The 19,555-nt window shown below is 43.7% G+C and overlaps 1 protein-coding gene across 1 annotated transcript in view; it reads right to left on the minus strand.

The window, feature by feature from the left end:
• The window catches only part of LOC308039708 (putative E3 ubiquitin-protein ligase HERC3), a 56,340-nt gene extending 37,100 nt beyond the window's left edge, over positions 1-19,240 (minus strand). The window contains exons 1-2 of the mRNA XM_080343298.1: positions 19,203-19,240; positions 17,018-17,275 (exon numbers count right to left, since the gene is read on the minus strand). Coding sequence (XP_080199424.1) covers positions 17,018-17,243 — 226 coding nt within the window. The 5' untranslated portion in view covers positions 17,244-17,275; positions 19,203-19,240. The remainder of the gene's footprint in view (positions 1-17,017; positions 17,276-19,202) is intronic.
• Between the last annotated feature and the right edge of the window lie 315 nt (positions 19,241-19,555).

The following is a 19,555-nucleotide window of genomic DNA, read 5'->3' on the forward strand; positions in this document are numbered from 1 at the left end:
GTCACTTCTGATAACACTAATTCTGCAGCCTTAAAGGCAGCCCCCGCTTCTTCACACACTGGGCACTGTTGCTGCTGTAACCATAGCGATCACTGTGACAGTCATTCAGACTCTGGAAATGAATCAAATGATGGTAAACCCATATCAGCATCAGTTGCTGGTTGTAAGAAAGTCACTAGAAAGACTACCCGTGCAGCAGATGATGGCACAGGGCCAACATCAACCCAAGGGGCACCATCAGGACAGGGAGGAGATGAAGTGACCACCACTCGGTCCTTTTCTCCAGGTGAGCTGAGAGATCTGCGAAAAGACTTTAGTCGTCGTGAAGGCGAGAATATTTTAACCTGGTTGCTCCGATGCTGGGACAATGGGGCAGATACAATTGAACTGGAAGGTGGTGAAGCCAGGCAGCTGGGATCTCTGTCAAGAGAGGGCAATTTCAAGAGAGTCTAATGCCACTACTCTCTGGACCCGACTCTTGGCAGCTATGAAAGTAAGATTTCCCTACAAGGAAGATTGTATATCCAGGTTAGGGAAATGGAATACTATGGAGAAAGGTATTCAGTTCCTGAGAGAATTAGCTGTGCGAGAGATCATCTATTTTGGACCAAACAGCCAAGAGGGAACAGATCCAGATAGAATCAATTGTACACGATCTCTGTGGCGCAGATTTGTACAAAGTGCATCACCTGCATATGCTAAGTCATTGGCAGGAATGCTTCGGTCATCTAGAGGTGGACAAGATATTACTGAAGTGATTGAGCAGCTCCGTGAATTTGAGGACAGCCTTGCTGGTTCTCTACGGGCTTGTGTCTCTGCTGTAGAGAGACTGTGTGAAAAATCTGATGACCGGTTTGAAAAGCTATTGCAAGAAATCAAAGAACTCAGAGAAGACACATACCATTCACGACCTGCACAAACCTATGTTTCAGCTGTTAGGAAAAGGCGTTTCCAATCTCGAGAGAGAGGACAGAGGCAGCCCACAAAAAGAGGTTCACTGTGGTTCTTCCTACATGAGCAGGGAGAAAACATGAATAAGTGGCATGGGAGACCTACCTCAGAACTTCAGGAACGAGTACGTGAGATAAAAGGAAAAACTCCTGGGAAGGTGGCTGCTCCAGTTTACAAAAGGAGCAGAAGAGATTCTGATGCTCTTGAAGGAACCTCTAATTCACACCCAGAGACTGTGCAAAACAGAAATTAGAGGTGCCCTGCCTCCAACCAGGTGGAGGAAAGGGATAACAGAGTTTATTGGACTGTACAAATACGATGGCCTGGTACAACACACCCCCAGGAGTACAAAGCTTTAGTGGACACTGGTGCTCAGTGCACAATAATTCCTTCTAATTATAAAGGAACACAATCCATCAATATTGTTGGAGTGACTGGGGGATCCCAGGAACTGACTGTTATAGAGGCTGAAATGAGCCTAACTGGAAAAAACTGGGAAAAGCATCCCATTGTGACTGGTCCAGATGCTCCGTGCATCCTTGGCATAGACTACCTCAAGAGAGGGTATTTTAAGGACCCAAAAGGGTATAGGTGAGCATTTGGTATAGCAGCTGTGGACACTGAGAAAATTGAACAGCTGTGTGATTTGCCTGGTCTTTCAGATGATTCTTCTGTTGTAGGACTGCTGATGGTTGACGATCAGCAGGTGCCAACTGCTACCACGACAGTGCATCGCCGGCAATATCGCACCAATCGAGACTCTTTGATTCCTATCCAGAAGTTGATCCGTCAATTGGAAAGCCAAGGTGTGATCAGTAAGACTCACTCACCTTTTAACAGCCCAATCTGGCCAGTGCGTAAGTCTAGTGATGAGTGGAGACTAACTGTAGACTATCGTGGCCTGAATGAAGTTATGCCACCACTGAGTGCTGCTGTGCCTGACATGCTAGAACTGCAATTTGAACTGGAGTCAAAGGCAGCTAAGTGGTATGTTACAATTGACATTGCTAATGCATTTTTCTCTATTCCTGTAGCAGCAGAGTGCAGGCCGCAGTTTGCTTTCACCTGGAGAGGCATCCAGTACACGTGGAATCGCTTGCCCCAGGGGTGGAAACACAGTCCTACCATCTGCCATGGACTGATCCAGACCACGCTGGAGCAAGGTAAAGCTCCAGAACACTTGCAGTATATTGATGACACCATCGTATGGGGCGACACAGCGAAAGAAGTCTTCGAGAAAGGTGAGAGAATAATTCAGATTCTTTTGGATGCTGGTTTTGCCATAAAACGAAGCAAGGTCAAGGGACCTGCACGAGAGATCCAGTTTTTAGGAATAAAATGGCAAGATGGCCGTCGTCAGATCCCAATGGATGTGATCAACAAAATTGCTGCAATGTCTCCACCTACTAATAAAAAGGAGACACAGACTTTCTTGGGCGTTGTAGGTTTTTGGAGAATGCATATTCCTGACTACAGCCAGATTGTGAGCCCTCTCTATCGAGTGACTCGTAAAAAGAACCAATTTGAGTGAGGCCCTGAACAACAACAAGCCTTTGAACAAATCAAGCGTGAGATAACTCATGCGGTGGCCCTTGGACCAGTTCGGACTGGACTAGATGTTAAAAATGTGCTCTACACCACAGCCGGAGATAATGGACTTACCTGGAGCCTCTGGCAGAAAGCACCAGGAGAAACCCGAGGTCGACCCTTAGGTTTTTGGAGTCGAGGATACAAAGGATCTGAGGCCAACTATACTCCAACTGAAAAAGAGATACTAGCAGCATATGAAGGAGTTCGAGCTGCTTCAGAAGTGATCGGTACTGAAGCACAGCTCCTCCTGGCACCTCGACTGCCAGTGCTGAGCTGGATGTTCAAAGGGACGGTTCCCTCTCCACATCATGCGACTGAAGTTACGTGGAGTAAATGGATTGCATTGATCACACAACGAGCTCGAATTGGAAGTCCCAACCGTCCAGGAATCTTAGAAGTGATTACAGACTGGCCAGAAAGTAAAGACTTTGGGATGTCTCCAGATGAGGAGGAAGTAAAACGTGCTGAAGAAGCACCACCGTATAATACTCTTTCAGAGACTGATAAGCAGTATGCACTGTTCACAGATGGATCCTGTCGTCTTGTAGGAAAACATCGAAGGTGGAAAGCTGCTGTGTGGAGTCCCACACGACAAGTTACAGAAGCCACTGAAGGACAAGGTGAATCTAGTCAATTTGCAGAAGTGAAAGCCATCCAGCTGGCTTTGGACATTGCTGAACGAGAGAAGTGGCCAATACTTTATCTCTACACTGACTCATGGATGGTAGCAAATGCCTTGTGGGGGTGGCTACAGCAATGGAAGAAAAGTAACTGGCAGCGCAGAGGTAAACCCATTTGGGCTGCCACACTGTGGCAAGACATTGCTGCTCGGCTAGAGAGCCTGCCTGTGAAAGTTCGTCATGTAGATGCTCATGTGCCCAAAAGTCGAGCCACCGAGGAACATCTAAACAACCAACAAGCAGATCAAGCTGCTAAGATTAAAGTAGCTGAGGTGGACTTGGACTGGCAACATAAAGGTGAACTTTTCCTAGCTCGGTGGGCCCATGATGCTTCAGGGCATCAAGGTAGAGATGCAACATATAAATGGGCCCGCGATCGAGGGGTGGATTTAACTATGGACACTATTTCACAGGTTATTCATGAATGTGAAACTTGCGCCGAAATCAAACAAGCAAAATGGTTAAAGCCTGTATGGTATGGGGGGCGATGGTTAAAGTATAAGCACGGAGAAGCTTGACAGATTGATTATATTACACTTCCACAAACACGTCAAGGTAAGCGTTATGTACTTACAATGGTGGAAGCAACCACAGGATGGTTGGAAACATATGCCGTACCTCATGCTACAGCCCGAAATACTATCTTGGGCCTTGAAAAGCAAGTCCTTTGGCGACATGGTACGCCAGAAAGAATTGAATCAGATAATGGTACTCATTTCAAAAACAGTATTATAGACAATTGGGCAAAAGAACATGGTATTGAGTGGGTATATCATATTCCATATCATGCACCAGCCTCTGGGAAAACTGAAAGGTACAATGGTTTGCTAAAAACTACACTAAAGGCACTTGGTGGTGGAAACTTTAAAAACTGGGATTCACATTTAGCAAAAGCCACTTGGTTGGTCAACACCAGGGGATCAACCAATCGAGCCGGGCCTGCCCAATCAGAAATTCTACGGACTGTAGAAGGAGATAAAGTCCCTGTAGTACACATGAAAAAATTGTTAGGAAAGGCAGTCTGGGTTACTCCTGCCTCAGGCAAAGGCAAGCCCATTCGTGGGATTGTTTTTGCCCAGGGACCTGGCAGCACCTGGTGGGTGATGCTTAAGGATGGAGAAGTTCGGTGTGTACCTCAAGGGGATTTGAGTTTAGGTGAAAATATGCAATACTGAACTGCATGATGTGAATTGTCGTACTAACAGTATTTAATAAGTGTCTTTCAGATCAAGACAGTGATGATGAAACCAGAGCTAGCCTTCTTCGAGTGGCGCCTGACAACTTCTTCGAAGTTGATGTCTTTAACCCACAAACAGTGGTCATGAAATGCACTCCTGCCCTGGGAGACTGTTGTGACAAAATGAACTTAATGAACTTTTCAAAGGATGGTCCACTGATTAAGATTAATTACTCCTGGGTATATATGTACATATGTGTATATATATATATAGTAGTAGTGATTAATTAGATTGTATTGATAAGGTTAAGCATTCAGTGAATAGCATATTATAAGGGGTGGAATGTCCTGGTTTTGTTAAAAACAAGTTTCTCTTTCCGTGAATTTTGCCTGTCAGCTAAAGCCTTCATATTAACTGCATTTTTCCTGGAGAACCAGACACATGTTTTGGTAAAACCTAGCAATGGAATGCAAACTTATTGATAAGCATGGATGGACATCTCGCGAGAGGGGCGACGAGAAACGACTGACCAACTGTGTATAACATTCCATTCACGTGAATACTTCATATAAAATGGGAGATCACAAGGATCTCGGCCCTTCTTTTCCTTTTTTTCCCTATGGCCGACATTAGGAGAGGACCTTGCTAGTCATCCCTGCGAACTGAGGCCTAGTGAGAGACTGAATCCAGCTCTGGTTGGCTGTGGAGTCTAATCCAGGACTTTGGGTGCTGGCTCTGCAGTTGCTGAGACTTTCAAGATTGGTTTTGTATATTTTGTATTATTTTCTCTATTCTTATTAGTAGCATTAGTAAAACATCTTTAATTTTTTCAACTCTCTTCTCTCTGTCCTTCTTTTTCTCTCCCAATCGCCTGTCCTGAGTGGAAGGGGGGAGAGGGAGGGGCAAAAGGGGGAAGTGGGGGGGGGGAAAGAGGGGGTTAACAATACATCTGCCAGGGTTTTATTGTCACCCCACAATCTTAACCCTCGACAAAGCTATACAAGGTCTTCAGTGTCTGCTGGAAGCACAAAGCATCCAGTTACATGTACTGATTAGGATGCACAGGCAATGCATGATTAATTAGCTTACCCACTCCTACTAAGTTTATCAGAGAGCTGGTACACCCTTTCTATACACAGCTTCCAGATGCTCAAAAGACAGGCTTTTTCTAGGGCATGTGGCAGAATCCTTCAGACATATGTGGACTGGGAGGTACACGAACAGCACCAGATGGCTTTTACTGCCTGAAAACAGTTAGAGAAACTATGAGCCCTGAGGTCACACCTTCAGTGGCAAAACCTGGATTTTTTCCCTGGTGAGAACAAGCTGTGGCTTGGAAGAATTTCAAGTGATTGCAGTCTGCTTGGACACCTGGCCAAAACTCCTCACTGCCTCCCCAGCTTGCCAGTAAGCAACTCTGAGTATTTGCTTTCCTTGGTTGTTGCTGTCTGCTAGGAAAGTATTCACAGAGTCTTTAAGGTAAGTGTCTTACTAGCTTGATCAGAAAAGGAAGAGACAGTAGCAAGAACACAGGGAAGGGAGAAACAACTGTTGGCACAAGTTCCTCTGGGTTAAATGCTAGCAGCTGGAAAGTCTGTGGACAGATGTGCCAATTTCTTTGCTCTGCCATGCCACATCCACATTGAGGATGCCTGAGCACTGTGTAACCAAGATCTAAAAATTAGAAGTGTGAGAAACAACATTTCAATGCACAAGGCAGCTGAATGTTTAATAAGACACCAAGAGCAACCTAAACTTCACCCGTATGTTCTTTCTGTTCCCTGAATATTGAAAAGCCTTAATTCTTGCAGGAAAGGAGCTAAGTTCTCTCCTTTTGGAGATGAATTACACTAACACATTAAACCATCTAGCAAGGTGTCACTTAACAGCATTAGCACTTATGGAAGCCTGATTCAACAGCCAAAATCTCCATGGAAAAACCTGTTATTGCTTTCAACAGTTAGAACAAGTAAAATGAGAAAAACACTATGGCCCAAACTTATCAGTCACCAGCATTTCATTAAACCACTGTACAAAAAGTAAACAACAGTGGATCACCAGACTCTCTGACAAGATTTTTATATGTTAAGTATGAAACTTAGCTGACTGATGACTCCTCCAGTCTCCATCAGCACATCCAAAGATACTTCTTCATATGGATATCCTAGCTGTATTTCTAGGCTGCGATGAGCGTCATTATTTCAGTCCTAACAAAGTCAATTGATCATTAAAACATGTCAGAATGTTTTAATGAATCTGGAAAGAGGAAAAGAGGAAAACAAAGTGTAGCAACTGAAATGCTTGCTATCCAAACTGCACTAAGAGAAGTACACCCAAGATTTCTCCCTCCTCTTATGAAGGTTTCTCCTCATTTTGTCAACATAACTTCAAGCAAATGTTTCGGCTATTCAATGCTTTTACCAGTATTAGCAGCACAAGTACACTCAACAGCTTTTCCAGGAAACATCATCCCCAGTGGAACTGTGATTCTGACACTTGGAAACTGGTAACTGGGGAGGGGGAAATGCATGCTGTTTGTCAGGACCTTTTGACCTCCTCCTCTCTCCTTTAAAGTCCCAAGAATGAGCCTCTGATTTCTCTCTGCACACTTTCAACTCTGAACATGTAGGCATCTTGTGCTCACAGCTGTCACAGACAACACATGGAGTCTGGGACTAGGAGGAAGAAATCACACTCTATAGACCACTTAAGCTAAAACCACTCTCTTACCTTCACTCACACCACCTCTGCAGGCTGTAGTTTTCCAGCAGTGACACCAGAGGAAGGCTCACAGGGAGGAGGCAAGGACTGAAGGACAGAACACACCTTCCTGACTGCAGACAGTCTCTCTCTGGCACAGCCAGGTGTAGGACACGTACAATACGTAGGCAGCAGCTGGAACCACCCTGCCCAACACCAGCCTCACAATTTCACTATCCCTACCTTCATCCTCCTTGCCAAGCCTCTCTGAAAAGGCATTACATGCTTTTTGTGTCTTGTGTTCAGACTACGTGAGACTGTGTGCAAGAGTGTGGGCAACACCATGCTCTGCACCTGCAGACTACCAAAGCAAACCCCATGGGGAGACCACACCTCCGCTGTATGACAGCTACCCTCAATTTCCACTGGCTGTTCTCATCCACATACAGCAGCTCACCTTGTTCTAAAACGCCTCTTAGTATCAGGTAAAAGCTTTGAAGTATGGAGTAAGCAAATTTTACATCAGCATGCAACCTCCTCCAGCTTTCGACAACTGAAGTTTACTATATCCGTTGAGGAGACTGGGTTTTACAAGTTCAACTCGCAGATCTTGAGGTCTTCCTTTCATGAACTTTGTAAACCACTGCCAGGCTCGCAGTAGAAAGCAGAGCACTACTAAGGGCAGCCTGATTAGAGAGACTGACAGCAGCAACACTGAAGCTGATAAGGCTCTGATAATTTGGTTGCAAAGCAAGAAATGCAAACATATAGTAGATTTGCTGAATTAAAAAACAGACGGGAGGAAAGACAGTAAAAGACAGAAGACCACCCAAAGCAGGTGACATTGCCAGAAACACTGTCTGTAGGTCAAAGCTGAGAAGCTCCAAGTAACAGATACGAGTCTGCAGTGCCCTTTCATCACAGACATTAACGACACTTACAGAAATGACTGCTTCCCTGCACAACATGTACAGTACTCCTCATTAATTTACTTAGCACAGCTACTTACAGCCTTACATAATAGAGAGACTGGTTTAGTTACTAGCACTGCCTTCACTCTATAAAGTTGCTTGTGGTCACATCAAGGCAGGAACATAGAAGCAAGTGAGAGGCCACTGTGATACCCCAGGGTGTCATTTCGCATACACTTTGGCAGCTACTCCCCTCACGGCTGTGAAAGCAGACACATACTCTGAGAAAGTAAATTTATTCCTCTAGACATAGCCATAGAAAGTCTTTTACTTCCCCACATCACTACCTTTTCTCTAGGCAACATGGCCTCTCCAAGCTCATCTCTGAGAAGCCATAGGCAGACCAGCAGCCAGCCAGAGAATCTTAGAAAGGGCTGGGTAGAGAAGGCTTTGGTCTGGCAGGCATGAACTGGAAGTGGGAAGAATCCACCTTCAGACCCTGGAGGTAAACAAGTAAGGGCAGCTCTTTCAAAGAGGAAAGGCACCAAGACTTGCAAAAGAAACACAGAAAACCCAGAGAGCCCATTTTCCTCTCCTGCAAAGAGTGGTCACTTGGCCAGGTGTGCTGGCCACAGGCAGCACAGAAGCTGCAGCTGAGCTGTGGCTGCTGTGAAACCCTCAAGGTCCATCATGCACACCCCAGAAAATTGCCACAGCTCCAGGACAGCAACTCCAGCATGGGCAGGATGCACTGGACTTCAGGGTGATGTGCTGAGGATGGATGTTAGAAGTGAAAGGAGGAACTGGGGAGATTGGTACATAGATAATGGATTTGACATGCTGGTACTAGACAGTACAAAGCAGCATTCCAGCCTGAGAAATCCCAAGCAAAGGCACAGCAATCTTTAGAGCAGTGACAGATGTCAATGGCAGTAAGCAAGAATAGCAGACCAGGGAAAAAAAAAGAATAAGCCCTTCACTGCAGCCCATCATAGACACATGGAGGAGCTAATATAGTCCTGTGGCAACTATTAAGCCAACCTTATAAACACAAAAGGCAACCAGTGTAAAATCAACAGCTCTGCTTAAAAATCAGCACTTTCACCTCCTAGCACTGCAAGAAGGAGAGATCCATTTGCTTCTTCCCTGCAGTGCTCCCCAAAACACAGCACTGCTCACTTCCCAGCAGCCTTAACGCAGCCCTTTCCAGCACGCATGCTGGCAAACCACAACAGATTTAAAGCTCAAAGACCCAGGAACATCTACAGCCTGCCTTTGGGCCTCAATTGTACCAGGCACCAAACCACTGCTCCAAGAGGCAGGAGTTGACTACTACCCATCTGCTGTGCTCAATCCTGCAAATCGCTGCTGTACCAGTGTCCTTCCACAGCAGCTGATGTCTGAGCAGAGGGCTCAAAGTGAAGCACCTACGTGCTCCCACAACTCAGACAGCATTGCTGTATTCCGTGCACACTGCAAGCAAGCCACAAAAGCTTTGCTCCACTTTTTGCCTCTGGACAGGTGCTGGCTTGCCATCTTTTCACATTATGGGAGCAGTTTTGCACAACAGGAAGCATTTAGCCTTCACATGGGCATTTTATATTTTCTTCTAGAAGGGAGGCTACATTTTCTAGGTAGTTGCACTTGGCAGTGTCACTTGTGGCAGCCCCAGGCTATGACAAAGTACCATGTGATTTTCAAAAGCACTTGGTGTGCTCTTCACTCTGTTGCCATTTATTTAAAACCCGCAATGATCTGCATGTGAGCAGACAATGTCACACATTCCTGAAAAGCCACACCTGCACAGTGCAGACTCAGTCCAGCACCCTTGCCCTTGCTTTCAATGACATCCCCATGAGGTTCACAAATACCGCTTGAAAATACCTTACTGCAAAGAAGCAGGGTGACTGGGAAAGGGAGGTCATTAATGTAGTCCTAATGAACATTTACAGAAATTTATTAATTTTCTCTACTGTAAGATTGGAAGACACTCTTAGAAAAGGAGATAGGAGCCTCTGTATGTTCCTTTTTGGCAAGTTTATGTAGGCAGGCAGCTGTTCAAAAGGCAAGTCAGGTATAAAGAGAATGAACATTTCTTCACAGCTCCGCTGTAGGAACAGCTGTTTCCTGCTAGCAGCCTTAGGTGTCAAAAATATCTAAAATTTCTAAAAAGAAAAAGAAGCTTCGCAAAGATCTTTGAAATAAATTCTCGTTTCCAATACAGCTTAAGAAGGAGTATCAGGCTGGTTAATGTTGACTGAGTCAAACTTAAAATCATCGCAGACATAGTTAGGCATCTTCTGGAAGATTTAATGTCTACAGACAAGAGAGTAAGCATATACCACGAGATAGAATCAAGAGTCTTTCCATATAATAGCTGCACACTGAAAAACAAGTAAATCCCTTTTCCATTAGGAAAAGGGGACATGCATCCTGAAGATACCCACACACTCTAGTAAGCCTTCAAGATCAAATAATACAGGATGCTTTACATTTACCTTCACCAAACTCAGGTTTTGTTACTGCAAAACACATGCCTACATGTTTTCATGCAAAGGAAATATAGACCACTAAGGCAAGGGAAAAGCTATCCATAGTAACAAAAAGCCCCTGGGCTGCTTTACTGGGATGAGAATAGAAGTACTGGAATTGGTGCGGAGAAATTTCTTATTTCTGATGTCTATTCACAGATCCTCACCTATACAAAAGCTGCCCAATAACAGCCTATCATCTGTGGCTAAACTACTGAAATTTCTCCTAAAAGCTGGGACTATCAGCCCTACTTATGCATTCAGCTTAATCAAGTCATCACTTTTGTCTAGCACAGACAACTATTCTGAATACAGAAAGGTTGGGGCATTTAGAAAACCTATATCTACAGCTTCCAGCTTCTTTCCTGCCCTTTCCCTTTACCTCACCACACACAGTTACCCAGTCATTTTATCCTGAGCCCACCTTTCAGCTTCAGTGTGACTGCAGGAGGGGACAGTCATTAGTGCCACACACCATGCCAATGCAAGCATTCATGCTGCTTCCAAGCCAGGCATGCATACAGCCTTTATTTCTGTTGCACCTTCAGAAAACCTCTGAATAGTACATAATGCAGAAATTATATAACCAAGAGAAATGGAAGAATGGAAGTTTAGGGTGCTAAACTACTCTACAAATTCCCCATTAAAAGGCAAAAAGCAGGTCATTCCTACTGCAATTCTGCCTTTTGAGACAGAAGACATGAAAATGGTCCCTTATGTCCTCAGTAAAACAGGCTGTACTGATTCTTAAAAAAAAAAAACAACCACACAAAAAAACAAAATAAAACAAACAAAAAAGCCCAAACAAACAACAACAACAACAACAACAAAAAAACCACACACACCATCAACAAACCACCACCACCAGTACCTTGCTTCCCTGGGCTCAATCTTGTTTTCACACCTCAAAGTGAAATCAAGAGAGAAATCTGGTGGTTTTAACAATACATGCATTTTTAGAGACAGCACATTTTAGAGAACATGTTACAACCATTTTAGACTCAGACTATGAGTTTCTTTACTGACGAGAAGCCAGATTTCTACTGGTTTAGGCTCTCCTAAAGAGCCTTACGTCTCTTCAGGTTAGGCTCTCCTAATTCTTCAGTCTCAGAGAATATTGGGAGAAGTCACTTCTCATGATCCAAACCACACACAATTTAAAACAGCCTACTACAAATATCTGGAATATTCCGAGCCCCCGGTCAACCAATTCAACACAACATATGCATATTTAAGATAAAAGGAAAGTATTTTTTAAATCCAGTCTTCTAATTTTGAAATGTAAAAATCATACTGAAGCCTAAATTACACCAATTCACCTGAGATGGACACACCACAATACAAGTCCAGATTGCTGGATGTTGCTGCAGTCATTAGTGAAGGCATAACAACCTCAAACAGCTGGGTCAGATCCTGTAAGCAATCAAAGGAGGGAGAGGGATGAGCACAGATGAACATACCTGACTCTCCAAGGGGCAGACAGTTTAATAATCTAACTCTTCTTACAAATAACATTTACAATAGATGCTGAAACATAATAAAGGAAGGATTCAGACGCAATTTATGTTTCTGGTTTAAAGTCAGCTGCTGCAGGCCAGCACCAAAGGTCCGACTCTGCAAGTGCCTCTCTGTCCCCCAGCACACGTGTTTTCAGGCACATCCTGCCAGAATTTGGCAAGACTGATGCCTACAAGCAGGGCTGCCGTGCCTCTACTACACCTTTTAGAACATGCAAATTTGCTTTTGGAGCATAGAGAAAACGTGATTAATGTGAAGGAAGACTCTCCCATCACAGCACTTGGCAAGTGTTGCAATAGCAGCATGCTGAGCCCCAGCTCCATGACAAAACTGTCTCAGATCCTCATGAAAAGCCTGTTTAGTGGAACCTTCTGGAGTTGCTGATGTTTAAGCTCTTTTCTTCCTTGTTTCTCTCCTTGTGCAAAGAAGAAGGAGGCAGGGGAAACTAACCATTCTCCTGCCACTGTCATCCCACATGAGAGCAGCTCTCAGCCTTACCTATTCAACACAGCAGCCATACCTCCTCACCTGCTCGCTTCCACGGCTGCTTCCCACAAACACAAGCCCTGCTACCCCTCCTCCTGAGCAGCCAGGGCCTCCTGGCTGACTTCCCACCCAGCAGGAAGAGGCTAGAAGAGGAAAATCCATACAGACTGTCCTTCCAAGCAAGTTGTGCGTCTGAATTCTCAGCTGTTACAGGGTTTATGATTAACAGGCATGCCACAGTGAGCACCAAGGTCTCTGTAACCATGTGCTGAAGTTCGGGACAAGTGGATTTATGTTTAAAAAGGCCACTAAGTTCAGAGAGTGCAGGGGGATCTGGATCATGTAGTGGGTTTTTGTTTTGGTGGGGTTTTGATCTTTTTTTCCAAAAGCAGGAAAACATATTGATAATACTTCTAGCCCTGCAGCTATGGGCAGATAGATTCCACAATGCACACAGAAGCAATACTACCCTGCACATTTGCATCCAGACAGGAAATTGGTAAAAAAGCATGGGTTTGCCTGCTGTATGTTACCAGAGGAAAGGCTCAAGGCAAATTTGGCACTAGACATTTTCCTGTAACTCTCTTGAGACACTAATTACTAAATCCCAAGTTTTCTCACTAGCAGAAGTCACATGAAGTTCAAGTCACTTTCAGAGGAAAAAAAAAAATCTCTAGAGCAGAAAACAAGCTCCAAATCTCAAATATGTTTAAGCTTTACAAGTGGCTCACAAACAGCTAGTTATTTCATACTCCTCTGTAATTCCGCACAAATCTCAAGAGAACCTTTACCTGGGCCTGTATTTTGTTCCCCAGTATATGCATGCACATTCAGATAAAATATGTCACAGGGAGTCAAGACATCATGTCAGACCTGAAGAAAATCAATTCAAATGAGATTAGAGGGCTGAAGAAGTAGAAATTTAGATATAGTGATGGAGAATAAATTTCTTGCTTTCTAAAACTATTGCCATACAAAATTATTACTTCCCATTAAGAGACATAATGGATGTTAACACCTGTTTATGCTCAGGAAATTAATACAAGCTCAAACTGATTTTGCAGAACAGAAGTATAGAGTGGGCTCAACATGTCACAACTAAGATTGCCAGGTTGCTTCTCCTAAGGCATTGTCAGAGACTCTGGGGATTCCAAGTGCATTATGACACAGATAAAAATTAAGACAGGTCAGACAGAAGCTTTATTAACTATGTTCATGGCAAGAGAACAATGGGACAGCAGCTCCCCCTCTGCATCTCTGCCAAGTGATTCCAGAGACACCAATTATATGTTTCAGGGGAGGAAAAAAAACAAAAAAGGTGAGCAAAATCAGTCATTTCAATATTAACAAAACCAGGTATCCATTTGTGACACAGATGGACTCCTCAAGTAGCTTGCTAACCACCACAATTCAAAAAAAAGAATGAAATGGTAATGTGACACTGTGGGGACATGGCTCTTGGTGGAGCCCACAGGAATGGCACACACAGTATTATCCTAGCTCAGGGGTGGGGAGCTGGAAACAATCACAGCCTGTTAGCTTTTAGTTGAAATTAATATTCTTTTAGTTAGTATAACTTTTTAGACATCTTAACTATTACCACCGCAATACAAAATCCAAGGAAAGGGCACTTCTGTTGACTCATACTCTTTCAGTGGTATGAAGTCCCCCAGTAACTTCTGTTCCCTGTAGCAGAGAGGGACAAGAATCACTACACCAGATGCTATCATGTCTCTACATTAAATTCACAAGCTCAGCTGATGTGACAGTAAACACTGCTTTATAATTAACACCTTCCTTTCATTTCAAAAGGTGCCCTCTAAAGGATTCCTCTAAGAGGAACTGCTGAAACAATTCTGTGCTACTGTTTGACATTTTTGTGAGCAGCATGAATGAGAAGCAAAATTGAATCCTCCAACTACAGACATGTGTCAATGGGCAGCAGCAGAAGAGAAAAAATAATTATTTGGAATACATAGTAAGGGAAGAAAGGGAGGCAAAGTCCTCAAAGCATTCCCTGCAAATATAACAATTCTCCCACTGGTAAAACCTGTAAGCCTTGCAAGGAGAACAGGGTTAGAACCATGTTCAGTGCATTATTAGGTCCCAGAATTTTATTCACAAGCAGATATAATCCTGAGAAATAACCATCTCTGATTAAACAACGTGATCATACATTCTCAAAACACTAACTGAAGCTTTTAGCATGCTGGCAGCATAAGGCTCATGTACACACAAAGTGAGAGATAAAAGGGAGTTTCCTCTTAGGAGCATGGACCTTGGCAGCAGGAAGGAGATCACTCAACCCCTCTGAAGTCACCCAGCATTTTTATACAGGCTTCAAAAGGCTGAAGACCCCCTTGCATATTTTCATGTCTTGACATTACCCTGACACACAACCAAGCCACTCTGCAGGCCATGGTAAGCATTTCTAAAGCCTAGTGGGGGCTCTCCAGGGGCTGCCTGGAGGCAACAGCCAGTGTTGTGTCCTAGTGTCCCACAGCAGGAGATGCAGCTCACTCCCACAGCTGGGCAGAGGTCAGCCGCTTCCAGCTGCCCTCAGGAGCTCAGCAGAACCAAGCCAAGCAGTAAACACAAGAGGCTCAGCCCACACTTCCCTGTCCAGCAGAGCCTGGAAAAAGGCAGCTGCAAGACAGACAGTAGTGCTGTGTTGGCAGAAAAATAGTTTCTCAAGGATGGCCACAGGCTCCTCAGAAGGCAGCACTGCATAACCTTTAACAGAATAAATTAAACCTGCAGAGTAAATGGGAGCTGCTGTCGCAGCTTAGTGACAGTCTTTTAATTTGAGGGGTAGAAGGAGGACACTTGGGATCAAACCCAAATAACTTCTTATTTCTATTTCCAAATCTCAGACTGCCCCTCTTCTGCAGCCCTCACTGAAGGCACGATTAACTAGTTGCTAGAAGTCTACACTTCAGCATTTAGGATTCACAAGATCCATTTTCAGCTTGATGATCTACTCACTGTGAAGCCTCCATTTTCATTATCATCTTATGCTTTATTTCCTGGGTAAATGAAGGCTGGCCCAGCAATGTTTCTCAGAGTACACATCTTCACAGCACTTAGGACAATACTGAATTTCTGAGGCCTCTGCACTAGACTCATGCAGCCAGTTAGGGTATTTGCAGGATGAAGTATCCTCATCAGGTTGAGTGGAAAATTCACCAGGCTTGGCTTCCTTTTACTAAGCATCACATTTACTCCAGGGCCTAAATTTACAAATCCTCAGAAGATAAACAGTGGTTGTGCACAGACAGGACTTACGCACTCCTGATAATCCCACCGTTTTTTAGTAATTGCCTGGAAACCACTTGTAGGAAAAGCATGAGAAGCCAGATCAAAGGTCAGCTCTAATTCAGCACCACAGACATCCAGCACCCAACACCTAGCACCCAACACCTAGCACCCGATTTTGAGAGAAAGGAACAAAAGACACGCTGACAGAAAAAAAAAGAGCAGCAGAATCAGTCAGGTCAGATTTGCACATAATACATGGGGAACTGTGGCTATTTTGTACACATCTCATGTCTCTTGTGCAATAATAGGGTAAATTACAGAAGCCCCAAGACTTATAGAGGGTGGCCTGCAGTTTGAGGCAAGATGACGTCTTATTGCTCTAATTACCCATGGAGGAATTTTTAGTATATTTTATTATATTATGGAAACAGAAATACCTGTATCTTCACCACATGCCAAAACAAAGCAGTCAATAGAAGGTGAATTGCAAGACAAACATTCAAAAGAAGGTCCATAAGAAAGGCTTTGGGGTTTCTCAAAATACACAATTAAACTACTCCTTCACCATGGAAAGGAGAGGCATTAGCTGCCTGTGGTTCTGCACGCACAGGTTCTGCCCATTGGAACACAACGAAGAAAATGCAATTTTAGTCTGGAGAACACAAGGCTACAATGACCTTTGAGACTAAGAAAGCACGAAGGCGCAAGTTGACAAGAGAATTCCAAGAGGGCAAAACAAAATTTATAAATGCTCTTGGCCAAAATAGAGTTTGTTCTCCACAACTATACTCATGCATCTCCTCTTTGATATAAACAAGAAAATTCCCAACAATAACTGAACAAGAGATGCAGTGCAGTGCAATTGGAAAGACAAAGCCGAAGACACTTGTGACTCATGGTCCTCTCTTCCCTTTTATAAAAGCCAGCATAACACTAAATAACAAAATTTGCCCTGAGACCATCTGCGCACAACTCTGTTTTGATGCATTTCCCAGACAAACTGAGCAGACCTGTCTCCCCACCCATGCTGCTCAGCTTCAGCTTTTCAGAGCCAGCAAATATTATTCAGCATCATTACTGCATTATCCCACATGATCTTCAGCTCTGTCAGCTGCTCCAGCTCCAGTGCAATTAGCACAAAGCAACTTCTCTCATCTTCTCAAACCACCAGCCTCAAGACAGTTTGAAATGCATCTAAAAAAAATCAGACTTACCTGGCTTGCTTCCTTCACAGTCATGCCCCAATTGGCCTTTGGTGTTCAAGCCACAGGTATACACTTCCCCATCTTCCAACAGGAACACAGAGTGGTTTCCTCCACACGCCACCTCCTTGACATTTCTGTCATGAATGAATCCATACACCTGTGGTTCAGGAACGATGACCTGGAGGTTGCTACCTATCCCAGGCTGTCCAAAAGACGAGTAACCCCAGCATAGCATTTTCTTTATTTTCCGCAAGTCATGTATCCTTCCTAGGCAAGAGAAACAGGGAGGGGATAGTGAATAAAGCAAGTACTCAACAAGTGATCATACAGATAAGCTGCTCAGAGCAGGAGGTAGAAACAACCAAAAAGGTATTTCCTGCATGATTGTCAGTTTTGTGGACTGCCAGTAAAAAGGATTTCCACTATGACACAGATAAAGAAGAACCAAGGCAGCTCAGAGCTCAGGTACCAAGTCAGCATCTTCATGCCCTGGCCATCTCCATCTGTAAGGCAGTAGAAGTGTTTCGAAACCCAGCAGACCTGAGCTTTTACTTCAGCAAAACCACTCTGCTTCAAAAAACAAAATCAACCAACTCCAATGCTTTTTAGATGAATGGGTCCAAACCTGAATTTCTGGAGTTACAGTGTCACATTTGGGGCCACTGCCTGAGGAAAACTTCAAAGATTATCTCAACAGTGGTCAAACTAAGCCTGACCAGACAGGCATAGGTATTTGCAGTGTATTGGCCAACATGAAACTGTATTATTTCTGATAAATACAGATTAAGAAGCATTTTGTTCAACTGAACACATGCTTGAAAGCTACATATGTGCATGCACACATGCTCACACCCCTAAACTGCAGCGGGAATTTCCCAGAAAACAGCGGTTCACACGGAGCAGCACACTGACAACTTGTCCCCAACACCAATGGGCAGATAACATTAATACAACTTGCCAGCAGTCAGTTGTTATCTTCTGTGCTGCACTCAGTAAAAGTCAGGGATTTCAGAGTGGGCTAACATGGGAAGGAAAAAACACACAAATATAAAAGGCCCAAGGTATTAGTCAGCCTGAATTTGATAATGACAACAAGATGCTAATGATAAAAGCTGGAGGGAGGGAAACAGCTCTCACTCCAGAAGGATAGGAAAGATTTTAGTAACACTCCATTGTTACTCCTAATCTCAGTGGGTTTGGGTTATTTGTTAAACATGCTACACTAGCAAGACATCGAAAACTCCTCTGCTTGAACCAGAAACTGATTAAAGCTTTTTTGGTAAAGGGAAAAAAAAAAAAAGAAGAAATATAAATATAAAGATCCAAGACAAAGTCTTATGACTCATCATGCCAAGTTTTAAACTAAGGCAGTTTACAGCAGCAGCATTTACTACCTCAGCACAAGACTGAAAAGCAAAAGGTAACCCTTGAAGCCCCAAAGTTTCCTCAAGGAAACAAGATTCCTTTTCCCCACTCTGAGCAGAGAGGAAACACAGGCACTCTGTTTCCAAAGCCTGGTGCTAATTCAAGCTCTAGGTATTAGCAATAAAGCCTTTCCTAATCTAAGCCCTAAGCAATGAGTGCTCATCTCTTACCCCACTATCCTTGCCTGTCAGCTGGGGTCATGCAGTCAGGTGTGGTCCCTTCCGCTGAGGCAGGGCTGAGTTGGATAGGGAAAGAGAGGATTGGATTTTCCAGTTGTAATTCATCAATGGTGCAATTCCCTACCACAAATTTTACTAGGATCTCTTATTAGATGCTTTAAAGTATGCCATGAATCCCATTTATCTCTAACAGGCTTTGCTCCTTTATAGCATAACTCCATTGATTCACATACACATAAGTGCTTATCACTGGCCAGCTCCAAAACATCCAGAGAAAAAAAGCAGGATATTTCAATGCTCTGTCCAGCTGTTAAACTGGTTGTTGATTTCACTCTGTACTTGGCTGCCCTCTGCACAAAAGCCTGATGGAAGATCCCTTCTGTGCTGGATACACTATTTCTTACACTAAGAATAGGAATGCCATAGAACATAGTAAAATTGAACTTCATGTTCTATCTCAGAAAAAAAAAAAAAAAAAGCACAGCATAAGCAACACCCTGAAGGTGGCAACACTAAGGCAGAGAAACATTCCAAAACTGACATCTGAAACAGCAGAAATCTGGGACTGCCATTTAAACCTGGAGAATTACCTTGTTATGAAGATATAGGCAGCACAATAGCAGCAGACCTGAAGATCCAAAGAGCACATTCCCTGCTGGTATAAATGGATGTTGCCTTTGAGCTGAAAAGATTTCACCTCTGTATGACTTGAACTACAATGACATTGTACAACATGAGCTAAACATTAATTTGGGATATCTTTCTAGAAGGGTTGCTGAACAGTCTGCTCCCCATAGATTACAGTCATCTTTTCCAGTACTAATTTCATTTAAAATGCTAAAAATACTTTAATTACTTTCCTTGTATTCCTAATCCACACAAGAAGTTGCTGTAATGGGCAGGGGGATGTGACATGATTGGTATGAGATGGTTTTTCCTCTAG

This window comes from Nesoenas mayeri (genome assembly GCF_963082525.1).
Source record: "Nesoenas mayeri genome assembly, chromosome: 4".
Taxonomy (NCBI): Eukaryota; Metazoa; Chordata; class Aves; order Columbiformes; family Columbidae; genus Nesoenas; species Nesoenas mayeri.